The sequence below is a fragment of the Panthera pardus genome, unplaced genomic scaffold, assembly GCF_024362965.1.
Source record: "Panthera pardus isolate Hobbes unplaced genomic scaffold, ASM2436296v1 HiC_scaffold_12, whole genome shotgun sequence".
Lineage (NCBI taxonomy): Eukaryota > Metazoa > Chordata > Mammalia > Carnivora > Felidae > Panthera > Panthera pardus.
Genome location: NW_026526677.1, coordinates 77,432,072 through 77,448,308, shown reverse-complemented (window position 1 = coordinate 77,448,308; position 16,237 = coordinate 77,432,072). Strand labels below are relative to the sequence as shown.

General features: G+C 36.2%; 1 protein-coding gene across 4 annotated transcripts in view; it reads left to right on the top strand.

The window, feature by feature from the left end:
- MTMR2 (myotubularin related protein 2) overlaps window positions 1-16,237 on the top strand; it is a 116,915-nt gene that overhangs the window by 67,609 nt on the left and 33,069 nt on the right. For 3 of the 4 annotated variants that reach the window (XM_019450156.2, XM_019450155.2, XM_019450157.2), the window contains 4 exons: window positions 3,498-3,592; window positions 3,744-3,854; window positions 7,012-7,113; window positions 8,449-8,532. In XM_019450156.2, coding sequence (XP_019305701.1) covers window positions 3,498-3,592; window positions 3,744-3,854; window positions 7,012-7,113; window positions 8,449-8,532 — 392 coding nt within the window. Of the gene's footprint in view, window positions 1-1,085; window positions 1,105-3,497; window positions 3,593-3,743; window positions 3,855-7,011; window positions 7,114-8,448; window positions 8,533-16,237 lie in introns of those variants that run through there. The other variant, XM_019450158.2, reaches the window with a different exon arrangement.

The following is a 16,237-nucleotide window of genomic DNA, read 5'->3' as shown; positions in this document are numbered from 1 at the left end:
AGTCTTATGACTGACAGTGTTTTGCTCTTCTGAGCCTGAAGTACATGCTATTTCCACTGTGATAAATAACCTTATCAAAGACTCTGAAGTTACCACTCCAACTCTCGTTGGCTTCTGTTCCTTTAAATAGCGATACTCCTTTAGGACTTTGTCCTTGATCTGTTTCCCTTTTTCCTCTTACCTGCTCTTTTTGGTTGACCATATCTAAATTAGTAGGTCCACCTACCATATATTTACTGATGACTCTAAAATGTGTTGTTTTTAGTGTGAACTTCTTTCCTAATGCATATAAACAAATGCCTGTGTCCTATATACATGCCCTTGGATATCCTATAGATGTCCCTTATACCCAGCATCTCCCAAACTGAAATCATCACCTTTATCCCTAAATTTACTCCTTTTCTTTTCTTCTCTCCCTCTGTTAGTACTAACACCAGTTGTCCATTCACTCAAAGCAGAAATCTCAATATATCATCCTGGACTACTACTTTTTTTCTGAACTCTGACATCCAGTGAGATCCAGAGGACTCAATCTCTAAGAATTTCTTGAATTTCTCTTTTTCTCTCAACTGTCCTGAGTCATTGATGTCATATATGTGTATATTGAATTCAGGTACCTTTGAGAAACTTCAAGTGAAGGTATTAAGTGGAGATAGGAGCTTAAGAGAGAGTTCAGGACTAGAAGTCCAGATTTGAATCATCAGAACATAGATATCCATTCAAAATGAGAGGAGGAAATTAACCTTTGGAGCATATAGTGAGGAGGGAGCCAAGAACATGGCTTTAGTAAACGGTTTACAATACTTGGTAAAAGAGGAACCCAGGAGGGAACTTGCAGAGTGAAGAGTGTGTGATACAGTGTATCACTGTAGAGAGAGCCAGACTGTATATTTACCTTTGTCCCCAAAAGTACTTTCCTTCTCCACTTCTGTATCTTGGGTTCGGTTCTTCCTCTGCATTGAGCGCCATCTCTCTCTCTCTACCCACCTAAAGGATACCACAACTCACATGCCGATGTTCCTGGAACATGTTTTCCATGTTCGATGTTTCGATGTTTTCTGATCCTCCAGCTGGATGGATTTCCCCTTCGATGTATTACTTAGAGTATGTGTGTGTGCCTCTCTTTCTGTACAGATTGCATGCTCTCATATATTATATTTGTGTATATTTTATATCCTTATAATATGTATTCACGAGGTCACTTTAGCTCACCTCACGAAACTATTATGGGTCTTTCCTCTGTGAACTTGGTGAAAATTTGAGAGGGTTGGTAAATCTAATCTCTCAGTACGACTAGGTGGTATTAGTATTGCAAAATTCAGAGGAATACCTAATCTATTAAATATTCTGATTCAAAATAATCTATGTAGACTTACGTGAAAAATTTATGTTTAATATAAAGTGTAAGGCTAGAGTAATGTAGAATATGTTAATCCATGTAGATAAGGCATTTGATTTTTAGTTGGTCTAGTATAAATCTGCAGTTTAATTTTTTAAAAGTTAGAGTAGTGTTAGGAACATCACCTGAATGCTTTAAGGAGGTAACAATATCAGAGTATTGTGGCCTGGGTTTATCAGGAGTAGAGATAACTCCAGACTACAACCTTTCAACCTTTAACACGGGAGTCAGATTACGCTATATTAGTGGTTTAGCTTTGCATGACGTGATGGAAAGAGATTCGAATTTGTAGTCAGAGGAACCGCATTCAAGTCTTAATCTTAGTTACTAGTTCTGAAACGTTAGGCTATTCTCTGAGCCCTGGTACTCTCATCTAAACTTTGTAAGTGTAATTATAGGTCTTATATGCAAGGTTTATTAGGAAGGTTAAAGGAAGTACACAGGTGAAAAATACTTTATAAACTATGCAGTGCTAAGCCATCCATGCTGGTTGTTACCATTGCCATTTTCTCTGGAATGGTTCCTGGTCATAATCTCTCATCTACTTGGTACAGACCCTGATAGGCATAAATTCTCTCTTCATTGTGACTTAGCTGCCACCAGCCTGAGGAGGAACAATAAAGTGGGCAGAACGGAGCAGAACCTAATGACTGATGATAATAGTAACATAGAAACGCTTTGTGTATGTATACTGCTTACAATTTTGGAAGTACTTTCATAAATTTATGCATGATTTTAGAATAAAGGGTCAGGTGTAACAAAAACACTGGACATACCTTGCAGTAGCATATAGAATAATGAGATTGATTTTCTTGTGTGAGTAAAGAAACTGGGTCTGGAAAGAATCCAGAAATGTTTTAGTAGCATTGAGTAAAGCTTTTCTCATTGAGGTAAAAATTTATAAGGGCAAGAAAATGTATGGAAGGCAAGTTTATGTATCTTTCCTTAATGATGGGTTTATTTAATTTTAAAAGCTTCCCTCTAAATGAAGCATGCATTGGAAACAGTGATTTAAAAAATGTAGCTCATACTTGAACATTCCCAAGGGAACTATTTTGAAGGTTAGAAATGTTTGTTGTAAGGTCAGTCTCATTTCAGATTCCATACAAAGCATTCAGTCCTCCAAAGTGGTGAGTAAAAAGCCAAGTCAGGAAGTTGCAATACCATATTAATACGTATTTTATGTCCCTAAGTTCTCCCAGAAGCCCCTTGGACAATTCTTAGCAATTTGTTGCTGTTGCTTGTGCCTTACTTTCTTGGAGTGATGAAGATATTCCTCTGTTTGCTCATTTGCTGCTATAATGACATCACAGGGATTTATGAATATTTTAAGATGTAAAAAAGCTCATAGTGGGCATTATGAACTCTACCATATTAAATAGTATTTTGAGCTAGTGGTAGCTGAGTTATCCTGCTTCATTAATGGATGTTTAAAAAAGCATAATGCTGTGTAGATTCATCATTAATCATGTAATAGAACAATGCTTGTGATTATTTCTCTACAAAGTTTGACATCAGTAGCTTGGTCAGAAATACAACGTCCTCTTATTCTATTATTTTTCTAAGAAATTATATTTCGAATACATTGCATTTCTCCTACAGTATTTTCCCTGTAAACATAATCAGGTCAGGAGTTTCTGGTATTCGATCTTCCAGATGTATTTTTGGAGGGATGTTGATAAATTAGACGGACCAGAAGCCCAGCAGATTGGGGAGGTGATCTAGAAACTATAAGATGACTGGTGTCTGTGGCCTGAGACATTTCCATTTGTTAACTACCATCACTATCACCCTTCAGCCACGACTCCAACTCCCACACAGAACTTTATCCAGCGGGGAGCTAGCCTGCTCTTTTGTCTAAGGGCAAGTGTTTTCTCTGCCTCTTCAGTCCTTCCCACTTCCTCTACATCCCTTCCCCAGATTGCTATGCGGTCGGAAGCTTGGATTTGACCTCTGAGTTCTGTTTGAGTCACTGATTGTGTGATTTTTGAGCCCAGGTTAGAATAGCAATCAGAATTATTTTACTTGTGAAAAGATGAGAGCGCAGTTTTTAAAAGTGCACAATGTATGGTAAACTGTGGACTCTTTGCTTTTGCAGCCAAAGATGTGACTTATATATGTCCATTCACTGGTGCTGTACGAGGAACTCTGACTGTCACGAATTACAGGTTATATTTTAAAAGCATGGAACGGGTAAGACTGGTTGGACTAGATTTTTTACATGTACTTCTGTGTGTGGTTTGTAGTTTTGTCCATTTTTGATCATTTTTAATTAAAGCATTTCTAATTATGATCATTATATCAATTGTTCCATTTTAATTGCTGTTTTCTTTCCTTCCTTTAGGATCCCCCATTTGTTTTAGATGCCTCTCTTGGTGTGATAAGTAGAGTAGAAAAAATTGGTGGTGCTTCTAGTCGAGGTGAAAATTCTTATGGACTAGAGACTGTGTGTAAGGTAAATGTTATAATATTTGTGCAATTTTGATTTGGTTTGAAAAGCTTTCTATTAAATAGAACCTGTGTGTAGAAACTGGTTTCCAAACTGTCAAATAGATTTCATACTGAAGCATCATTCTAGAAGACAAAAACAACAATTAGGAGTAATAAAAGGTAGTCTCTCATGAATTAGGCTTGAATTCTTTTGGACCCAATACAAGTGACTTTGACATTGATTATTTCATGTTGAGCCTCAAAAAATCCTGAAGTAGGGATGGTAGAAATGATTACCTTTAATTTACAGAAACCTAGGGGTGAGCCTTCGTACTGGAAGAGCCAGCTCTGATGTATTCGTCATCACCTGTCGTTCCAGTCTCACAGTTTTTCTGCTTCTGAAAAAATGGTGTGAAAAACTTGACATTATAGACCTTCTCTATTTTCTTATCTAACTCCTATCCTTTTTTTCTCCTCATGGTTGGCTCTGTTTTATTTTCGTCCCCGTATTTTCCTTTGCCATGAATGTTCTCTAACTCAGAGCATTTACCTATCATATTTATCTTTAAAAAAAAAATTTAATTCCAGTGTTGTTAACATACAGTGTTGTATTTGTTTCAGGTGGACAATACAGTGATGTAGCAGTTCCATATTTTACTCAGTGCTCATCATAAGTGTACTCTTAATCCCCTTCACCTGTTTAACACCCCCCCCCCACCCCCTCTCTGGTAACCAGGAGTTTGTTCTCCATAATTAGGAGCCTGTTTTTTGGTTTCTTTCTCTCTCTCTATTTTTTTTTTTTTGTTCATTTATTTTGTTTCTTAAATTCCATATATGAGTGAAATCATATGGTGTTTCTTTTAGCATTATACTCTCTGGATCCATCCAGGTTGTTGCAAATGGCAAGATTGCATTCATTTTTAACACTGAATAATATATACATGCACACATACACACACAACATACACACACACACAACTCATCTTCTTTATCCATTCATGTACCAGTGGACACTTGGGCTGGTTCTGTGGTTTAGCTATTGTAAAAAATGCTGCAGTAAACATAGGGGTGCAGGTCCATTTGAACTAGTGTTTTTGTATTCTTTGGGTAAACACTCAGTAATACGATTATGATCTGAGGGTAGTTCTAGTTTTAATTTTTTGAGGAGCCTTCACACTCTTCACTGTGGCTGCACCAGTTTGCATTCCCACCAACAGTGCATGAGGGTTCCTTTTTCTCTGCATCCTCGTCAACACTTATTTGTTGAGTTTTTGATTTTAGTCATTCTGACAGGTGTGAGGTGATATCTCATTTTGGTTTTGATTTGCATTTCCCTGATGATGTCTAACTTGTATTTTTTAAATGCATTGATATTTGAATGAAACTTAGACTTTTAGATTTTCACCACTCCGGTCAGTCATAGATCTTTCATATCAGGTGCCACTTCTTTGGTTGCTGTTCTTAATGTGGTCTAATTAATACCTGTGCGCATGTCAATTCTAGATCACCTTAATTTTTTTTTGGTTCTTCTGCCAGTGCCAAGAGTAAAAGCAAGTTCCTTTCTTATGCTACTCTTAGAAGTTTTGTGTATCTAGTAATAAAAGTAATGACTTAATAATTATTTTTATGCTTTTCCACTGTTTTTTTTTTTTTTTTTTAACGTTTATTTATTATTGAGAGACAGACACAGAGCGTGAGCAGGGGAGGGGTAGAGAGAGGGAGAGACACAGAATCTGAAGTAGGCTCCAGGCTCTGAGCTGCCAGCACAGAGCCCCACGTGGGGCTTGAACTCACCAACTGTGAGATCATGACCTGAACCGAAGTCAGCCACTTAACCGACTGAGCCACCCAGGCGCTCCTGTGCTTTTCCACTGTAGTCAGAAGGGATCTAAGAGTGCAGTAGCTTTCAACCATGTGTCAGGCATGTTTAGCTTTCATCCATGTGTCAGGCACGTTGTCTCCTGGTCACTTTTCTGTAATCTAACAGTAAATAGAGTAAATTTGTAGGCTCCCTGCTGTGGTACTTTTAGATAGCTGTGTGGTTGACAGAGCGATTCTGAATATCTCTACTAGTGGTAAAGATTTTTACTGAAGAAAAACAAGGTATCAGCTTAGATTTCCATACATGTTTGTTTTATAATATGGTAGAACTAGCATCCTAGTTGTGGGTCAGATTTCTAATTAAATGTTCTACTCATTCATGTACTGCAAGTGCATTGTAGTGTAGTCTCTGTATTCAGTTTTACAGGATTGGGTATAGTTTGAATTCTCTCTAGATTATAAAACACCTAGATAAAATGGGTTGTTTGAAAGTGTTCTTAGTCCCCAAGTTTTCCTTAGTGCAGTTAAGATGCCAGTAAACCAGAACATAATATCTGTGTTCAGCCTGAGCACAGAAAATTGCTTGAGGACAAATAACAGAAACGGGAGCCTCTTTGGTCTTTAGATCTGACTCTAGAGACCACATGATATCAACCAAACAATTGAGAATTCACCTGTTAGGAGATGGTTAAAGAACTTGGACATGGAGTAGACAAGGAGATTTAGGCAGAGTTTGATTCTATCAGTCTAGTAGCAGGAAGCTTACAAAGATCCAATGAAAATGAGTCCTGGGAAGGGGTCATAAATAGGAAAGTCATCACTAGGCAAAATGGGAATGAAGATACTTATGAAATATAACAAGAGCTAATCAGGTTTTTAATAGGGAAATTGATGACAAAATGGGTTTTCACAGGGGAAGGACATACGTGAGCTGTGTATCAGTCATAGTAAATTTCAGATATAATATCTTTTATCTCTAGTGCCTGCATCAGATGCTGTCTCCTTTACTGGCTTATCTTGAGTAAATACACAGAAATAAAATTTCTGTCCTCTGAATAAAATGAAAGATATATAAGAGCATTATGGAAAGTTATAAACATTATTAAAGAACTTTAAATAAATAGATGAGTAAGCACAGTAGCCTGGAAATTAGAGTACCTTGTGGTTTTGAATATTTCTTTCAAATGAAATGCCTTTCAATAAGGCATTGTGATTTCCCTGTCTCCAGGAGCTCTTGTCCTATTTTTGTATCCCACATTCATAGGTCTTAACATTTTACAAGATAGTTCCCAGTTACCTTATGTGTTTGTTCAATAAAAAGTGAACAATTACAGATGACTTGGATCCTAAATCTTTTCTAGGATATTCGGAACTTACGGTTCGCTCATAAACCTGAAGGGCGGACAAGAAGATCCATATTTGAGAATCTAATGAAATACGCATTTCCTGTCTCTAATAACCTGGTAAGGTGTTTTGTTTTTTTTTTCTTTATCTTAGAAAAGTGTGTATTATAATTTTTGGAGTACTATAAAGAAACTTGTCTAAGCTACCTAGAAACTACATTTACGATCCTACTTTGCCATTAAACCAAATGCATAATTTAGGTTTAACCTAATCTCTTGGAATAGTTCTTTTTTGGTATGAAATGAGGAAGCTGGACTAGTTGATTTCTGAGGTCAGTGTCTGCCCACTGACATTCTATAATTATATGATGTTTCTATCCAGGGCATTCCCATGATGAAAAGCTGTCTGTGGTCTTCATTAGGATTTGAAATCTTTTTGTTTGTTTGTTTTTGTCTTTTGTATTTGTTTTTGTTTTTGTTTTTGGTTTGTTTATTTATTTTGAGGGATGGAGAAGGGCAGAGAGAGAGAGTCCCAAGCAGACTCTGCACTGTCAACACAGAGCTCAATACGGGGCTCGATCTCACAAACTGTGAGATCATAATCTCAGCCAAAATCAAGTAGTCGGACGCTTGACCGACTGAGCCACCTAGGCGTCCCTGAAATCTTTTTTAATTAGGAGCTGAGAGTTAAGTCTACCAATTTTAGGAGGAAAGGGTGGACAAATACTTAGCTGAGCTCCTGCTATCTGCTAGTCATGATGTTAGGCTTCCTCACTTATGTTACATAATCCAGCTTCCATGGTGGGTGTAGCCCCAGGGTGGGTGGCAAATATTATTTACCCCTATTTTGGAGTTGAAGCCAGGAACAGGTAGGCAGTTACCTCAAGGGCACAGCTAGTAGGGAGTAAAATTGGAATCAGTACTGGTCTTTTGGCTCTCCTTTGAATGTTTTTCATCATAGTTGTTTCTGTCATTCTGTCTATTTAAATGATAAGTTTTCTTTGTTGGTATACCGATTGTGTGCCAAGAAATAATATGTCAGTATGTTTTAGAAAATGTAGCATCAACTTCGGCTGCCTAACTGCTGACATCTGGGATGTCAAACCGATTAATCATATCAGGAGATGTCTTTTGTTATGTAAAGTCTTTCATTATTTAGAAGAAAACCTAAGCAGCTGATATCTGAAGGAAATACGGTGATATGTTAGCATTTGATAAATCTTGGTGGTGGGCCTCTGTGCTTTTCTATATGTTTGAAAAATATGAAAAAAAAAACAATACATTTTCAAAATTATAAAACAAGAGCTAAAACAGATATGAAATAGGACACCAATACAAAACATCCTTATAGATGAGTAAATGAAAACTTTGAGTATGATAAGGATATATTTCTGATTATCTCCTTAAATGTCTGTTGTTTTTTTTTAGCTATTAACTCTGTTTACTGTTTTGTAGCCTCTTTTTGCTTTTGAATACAAAGAAGTATTCCCTGAAAATGGGTGGAAGCTATATGACTCTCTTTTAGAGTATAGAAGGCAGGTATGTACTTTTTTCTTTCAATTTTAATGTTATAGATTATTTTCATTACAACACAAAGCTTAAAGATAGACATAAACAGCTTTATATAAGTTGTATGGGTTTTACTGTTGTTCTTTCAATGAAGCCTAATCCTGATTTCTTGTCTGCTTTCAGTTTCTTTAAACTGGGTTGAGACAGTGCCAAACTCTGTTTGAGACAGAGATCTTTTAGAAATCTTTTCTTGCCTACCTAAGAGCTTACAAGTAAATCAGCTTGTTTAAAAAATGGTTAATAATGGTAAAAATTAAATGGTAAATATGTTTACATTTTGATATTCTTATATGCCATTCAACATTATTCACACATATTCTTCTCTTTTGGATATCCTATAACATAATTCTAAAAACTTTTATAGTAGTCCTCCTTACAGCTTAGCTCCCCATGAAATTTTAGAAGTTTTAGATCTTCATAGAGGACACATGTCTACATAAAATGTTAACAAATCAAATGTGATAGTATACCAAAGAGATAATACATCGTGACTAAGATGAGTTGGTTTAATATTAGAAAACCTGTTGGTGGGATTCACCACAGCAAGAGATGAAAGCAGAATTCAGTCTGGAAATGTCTGGAAATCTGCAGCACAGTCTATCATTCTCCCTCTTCTTTTTCGACCCACCACTTCCCAGAGCCCTTAAACTGACTGTTTAAACTCTCCCTACAACAGTCTTTATTTTTAACTTTGCCCGTGTTCACTGTGCTTTCTTGAGAATTTAAGTTCAGAGACATTGATTGTTTCTTTGGTAATCATTAGATCTGATACCCAGTTTTTCTAGAATTCAGATATGAAAATAAACTGATTTTGTCTTTAGATTTCAAACATTTCATTTGAATTATAGAGCTTCCAATTGACTAAAGTGTGTTTCACAAAGCAAGGAGAGTAAAAACCCATCACACCACTTAGAGAACTAAAGATACCCAGTGGTTTGAAGCGCAGTTTGTTGCTCAGTAGCATGTGGCCAGTAAAATCGAAAATTTCTTATTCAGTTATAAAGCCAGCAGCTTGGCAAAGTATGAAGCAGAATACACAATAAATGGATCAATTAAAAATCAAGAGTCTACAAGTAACATTGCAAGATATTTGCCACTTCAAAAAGTCAGTGTCAGAACTGGGTGGGAAAGCAACCAGAAAATCCAACCAATGTCCTTGGAATGGTCAAAATGAGGAATATTCTGTGGGGATCTGGGCAGAAATTGCCATCTGTTCTAGTAGCATTCAACATAGAACTTTGGAAAGCAGGTGGGAGACCTGTGGCTACAGAAAAGAAATGTTATTAACAGAAAAAAATAAGTTAAAGAGTAAATGAACAGTTATACCCTAATTATAAGATGAGGAAGTGTGGCAGTCAGAATAGAGTCTCTACATTAAATGATATAGATGCTTTATGATCTTTGACTTACTGGGTGAATTTTTGACTTTTTTTTTTCTTAAAGAGTTAGATACTTTGTCTCTGAGTCAACTAAGCCAAATCATACTATAAATAACACTGCATTTTTTGTAGTTAGAAGATTCAGGTTTTGGGGTTTATTTTGGTGTATATTAAGTTTATTATAGGAGAAAATGAAAATAATACTTTCATATAAACCTTGAGACTAAAGATGAAACATCAGAGTATTCCTTTTCAATTAAAAAAGATTTAAAGTGGTAACCCTTGCACCCTGCATAGAATTCAAAAGTACAAAAGGGTCTATTGAAAGGTAGGTTTCCCTTCCAGGACAGTCTTGTCCCTCAGCCACCGTAGCTCCTCTCCTGTTAGAAAATAAAGTTACTGGTTGCCTGTGTGTTCTCTCAGAGATCTTATGCCTGCAAAGCCTGAGTATATGTGTGCATTATTTTTTTAAGCAGATAACAGCTTACTGTGCACACTGTTCTGTACCTTTCTTTTTCACTTAATGTGTTTTGGAGATCCTACCATCTCAGAACACACAGACCTCCCTCTTCCTTTTTTCTTTCAAGTCGAGGTATAATTCATATTCCATAAAATTTACCACTTTAAGGTGTACAGTCCACTGTTTTTTAAACTTGTTTTTTAATATTTATTTATTTATTAAATAAAACTTAATAAATTTAATATTTATATATAAATATATAAATATATATTTATATTATATAAATATATATAAATATTATATATTTATAATATATATTATACATTATATATGTTTATATAATATATATTTATAATATATATTTATATATAAATATATATTATACTTAATTTATATAAATATTTATTTATATTATTTATTTATTTATTTATTTATTTTAGAGAAAGAATGTGAGCAGGGGAGGGACAGAGAGAGAGGGAGACACAAAATCCAAAAGCAGGCTCCAGGCTCTGAGCTGTCAGCACAGAGCCTGATGTGGGGCTTGAACTCACAAACCATGAAACCATGACTGAGCCGAAATCAAGAGAGAGTCAGACGCTTAACCGACTGAGCCACCCAGGTGTCCCTCCGCTGGTTTTTAGCATATGCCCAGAGGTGTACAACTATTACCACGAATTCCAGAGCATTTAGAAGACTGAGTTTGAATCCTATCTCTAGCTCTTACTTTGCCCTCACTCTTAGGTATGTGCTCTTGAATGAGTCATTCATGTCAGAGTGCTTTTATTTTTTACTTGGTCATAGGAACTCATTTATAGGAATGTTTGAAGGATTGTTAATATACAGGAAGATATTTTATGAATCAAAGAAATCTACTCAAATGATTATTATTGTATTTATTACATTGTAAAGCTTTAAAAAAAGAAATCATGACTGCTTAGATTCATTGTGTGCAGCTGCTAAAACATGAAAGAAAAGCCACATTAATTCTGTAGACCTATACGTTATAGTGCTAATCATACATTATTTTTAATGGACAAACCTATTAACAACTGTTTAAACTTGTTACGTAAGAGGATGTTTCTTTAGTTTACTCTTTTTTTTTTTTTTTTAAGTTTATTTATTTTGAGAGAGAGAGTGAGCATGAGCAGGGCAGGAGCAGAGAAAACAGGAGAGAGAGAATCCCAAGGAAGCTCTATGCTGTCAGTGCAGAGCCTGATGTGGGGCTCAATCTCATGAATCAAGAGATCATGACCTGAGCCAAAATCAAGAGTTGGACACTTAACCACCTGACCCAGCCAGGCACCCCTCTTTAATTTACTCTTTTTAAAAAAATAATTGTTATGCTAAGTGAAATAAGTCATACAGAGAAAGACAGATACCATATGTTTTCACTCTTATGTTGATCCTGGGAAACTTAACAGAAGACCATGGGGGAGGGGAAGGAAAAAAAAAAAAAAAAAGGTTGGAGAGGAAGGGAGCCAAAACCATAAGAGACTCTTAAAAACTGAGAACAAACTGAGGGTTGATGGGGGGTGGGAGGGTGGGTGATGGGTATTAAGGAGGGCACCTGTTGGGATGAGCACTGAGTGTTGTATGGAAACCAATTTGACAATAAATTTCGTATTAAAAAATAAAAAAAATTTTTAAAAATTTATTTATTTATTTTTAAGAGAGAGAACGCATGAACAGGGGAGGGGCAGAGAGAGGGAAACAGGATCTGAAACAGGCTTTGCACTGACAGCAGACAGCCCGACGTGACTCGAATTAACAAACCAAGACATCATGACCTGAGCTAAAGTCGGATGCTTAACCAACTAAGCCACCCAGGAGCCCCAAATTTACTCTTTTTTTAGAAAGTTGTATTTACTTATTTTGAGAGAGACAGTACGAATTGGGGACAGGAGAGAGAGAAGGAGAGAGAGGATCCTAAGCAGACTCTACACTGCCAGTGCAGAGCCCAATGCAGGGCTCACACTCTTAAACTGCAAGATTATGACCTGAGCTGAAACCAATTGTCAGACACTTAACTGACTGAGCCACCGAGGCCCCCCTAATCTACTCTTGGTGCTCGTAGTGATTATACAGAGGAACCTTGAAATTTGTGGATAAGGTCAAGAAAAATCATCAGTTGCTAAAACAGTAGAAATCAGTATTAAATAAATGAACATGGGTCTTCTGCAGAAATATCAATCATAGGGTAGATGTATTACGTAACAAATTTGGAAGACATTCAAATCCAGTCAAGGAAAACAGAATTTATCCTCAGAACTGGAATATATATAACTAAGGAAAGCTATAATCCAGTTAACTTAGTTGTAACTTGACTCTGATAAATGGGAACATTAACTGAAGGGCAGTGATTTGCAAGGAGAGTATAAACATGTATGCCAAAATCAATACTTGTCAGTATGTCTTTAGTACTGTCTACAAAGAGTGTATGCTGACTAGCCAATGCCACTTTTTGGTTTGGAAGCGAATTCCTGTAGCGGAGATAGGTGTGTCAACTTATCTAAGAATGAGGAAGACTATAGTCATAAATGTAATTAATGTAACATAAGTAATGTAAGTCAGTGGTTCCACCCCCACTCTGACAATTTCCTGAAGCATGTTACGTACTGGTAACAGTCGTTCTCCGTGGGAGTGGTTTTCTTTAAGGATGTGTGAAGGGATTGACAGATGGGAGTACCTACCTGGGTTGGGAGTGGTACATTAGGATCTCAGGTGATGTATGCTTTTAGGTGATCCAACCCTCTTAGCTCTCAGTCCATATTTTCTAAGAAAACTTCAAAAGCCAATTTTGCTTCTTATGAAGGCTTCCTTTTGGTTCATTGATTTATCCGTTAATACATTCCTTCCTTCCTTCACTCATTCATCCATCCATTTATCAAATTTATACAGCACTACTATATACTAGTGGCTAAGTCTTTGAAACAGGAAGATACAATCCTGACTTGCAAAGAGCATATATTTAATGGAGGATTCAAAGAAGTAAACTAACAATTAAAGTACACAGTGATGAATACAGTGACTGATAAAGCAGGTACTCCAGTGCGAGAATATGAGGCCGTTTGGGAACTAAAAGTATTTGGTACAGGCTAGACTAGAGTTTGGAGGGGCAAGACATCAGTGTGGAGAAAGTGGGAGGATGAAGGCCTTTGCTAAGTCCCAAAAAGGAATTTCTTTTACAGTTTTATTGAGAAATAATTGACATACATCACCATACAAGTTGAAAGTGCACAGCATGATGGTTTGATTTACACATATTGTGACATGATTACCAGAATAGGTTCAGCTAACATCCTTCTTGTCACAATAGACAGAATTTAAAAAAAGGAGAAAGAAAAAAGGGGAAAATTTTTTTTTTTCTTATGAGGAGAACGCACTGGATTTACTCTCAGCAACTTTCCTTGTATATCATACAGCAGTGTTAGCTGTAGTCGTCATGTTGTACATTACATCCCTAGTATTTATCTCCCTTGTAATGGAAGTTATACCTTTTTACCACCTGACCGCTTTCCTTCAGTTTCCCTTCCCCCACCCTGTGGCTCTGGGAACCACAAGTCTGTTCTCTTTTTCTATCCTTTGCTATGAGTTTTTTTTTCTTTTTTTAAATACTCCACGTGTAAGGGAGATCATATAGTATTTATTTTTTTCTGTTTGACTTCTTTCACTTGGCATGATACCCTCAAGGTCCTTCCATGTTGTTACAAATGGTAAGATTTCCTTGCTTTTTATGGCTGGGTAATATTCCATTGTATAAGTATACCACAGCTTCTTTACCCATTTATCCACCAGTAGACATTAGGTTGTTTCCATGTCTTGGCTATTTTAAATAATGCTGCTATGAACATGGGGGTGCAGGTATCTTTTCAAGTTGCTGTTTTTGTTTCCTTTGGATATATTCCCAGAAGTGGAATTGCTGGATCCTATCATAGTTCTGTTTTTGATTTTTTTAAGCATCATCCATACTGTTTTCCATAGTGGCTGAGGCACTTTACAATCCCACCAATAGGGTTTTCTTTCTTCACGACACCAGCATTTGCTGTCTCATGTTTTTGTTTTTGTTTTTGTTTTTCTGGATAACAGCCACTCTGACAGATGTGACGAGATATCTCATTGTAGCTTTAATTTGCATTTACCTAATGACTATATTGAGAATCTTTTTTTTTTATATCATAATTGCTTTTATTTATTTTTTTAATATATGAAATTTACTGTCAAATTGGTTTCCATACAACACCCAGTGCTCATCCCAAAAGGTGCCCGCCTCAGTACCCATCACCCACCCTCCCCTCCCTCCCACCCCATATCACCCTCAGTTTGTTCTCAGTTTTTAAGAGTCTCTTATGCTTTGGCTCTCTCCCACTCTAACCTCTTTTTTTTTTTTTTTTTTTTTCTTCACGTATCTGTTGGCCTTGTATATATACGAAACATTTTTTTTTTTTTTTTTGAGTATAGTTGACATACAGTGTTACATTAGTTTTAGGTGTACAATGTAGCGATTTGGTGTATTGCATGAGTTCTTTATATATTTTGGATATTAACCCCTTATCAGGTACACAGTTTACAAATATTTTTTCCCAAACTGTAGGTTGTCTTCTCAGTTTGTTGATGATTTCTTCTGCTGTGCAGAAAATTTTTAATTTGATGTAGTCCCTTTTGTTTTTTATTTGTTTCTTGTGCTTTTGGTGTCCTATCCAAAAAATTGTTGCTGAGATCCATGTCAAGGAACTCTCTATTCCTATATTTTCATGGTTTCAGGTATTACATTTAAGTCTAATCCATTTTGAGTTAATTTTGGTGAGTCATGTTATACGTGGGTCCAGTTTCATTCTTTTACATGTGAATATCAAATTATCCTGGCACCGTTGATTGAAGAGATTGCCCCTGCTCCATTGAGTTCTTTGCTCCCTTGTCAAATATTAGTTGACTATCTATGTGTGAGTTTATTTCTAGGCTCTTGATTCTGTTCCATTAGTTGTATTTGTCTGTTTTAATGTGAATCTGTTTTGATAACTGTGGCTTTATAGTATAGCTCAAAATCAGGAAGTGTAACAACTCTGGCTTTGTCCTTCTTTCTCAGGATTTCTTTGGCTATTCGGTGTCTTTTTTGGAGACACAAGCTACCTTCTCACTTATTTGCATCTTTGTTCAATTTTTTTTTTTTTGTCAGTGTCTTGTAGTTTTCAGAGTAGAGATCTTTTACCTCCTTAAGTTAAATTTATTTCTAAATATTTTATTGTTTTTGATGTTATTACAATAACAATGACATTGATTTGTTTATTGTTTTTTTGGAAATTCGTTCTCATCGTATAGAAACACTATTGATTTTTGTATGTTAATTTTGTATCTTGCAACTTCACTGAATTTATTGATTAGATCTAACATTTCTGGTCTTGGGCTTTTCTCCTTTGAGGGATCTTTTTAAAATTGTCTATTTATTTTGAGAGAAAGTATGTGAGCAGGGGTAGGAGCAGAGAGAGAGAGAGAGAGAGAGAGAGAGAGAGAGAGAGAGAGAGAAATCCCAAGGAGGCTCTGCACTGTTAGCACAGAGCCCCATGTACGGCTCAAACTCACAAACTGTGAGATCATAACCTGAGCTGAAATCAAGAGTCGGACGCTCAACCGACAGAGCCACCCAGGCGCCCTTGCATTGAGAGATTTTTAACTACTGATTCAATCTCCTTACTAGTAATTGGTCTATTCAGAGCATCTGTTTCTTCTTGATTTAGTTTTGGTAAGTTGTCTAAGAATGTTTCCATTTCTTCTATCGGTCCAGTTTGTTGGCAATGAGTTTCATAATAACCTCTTACCATAATTTGAATTTCTGTGCTAT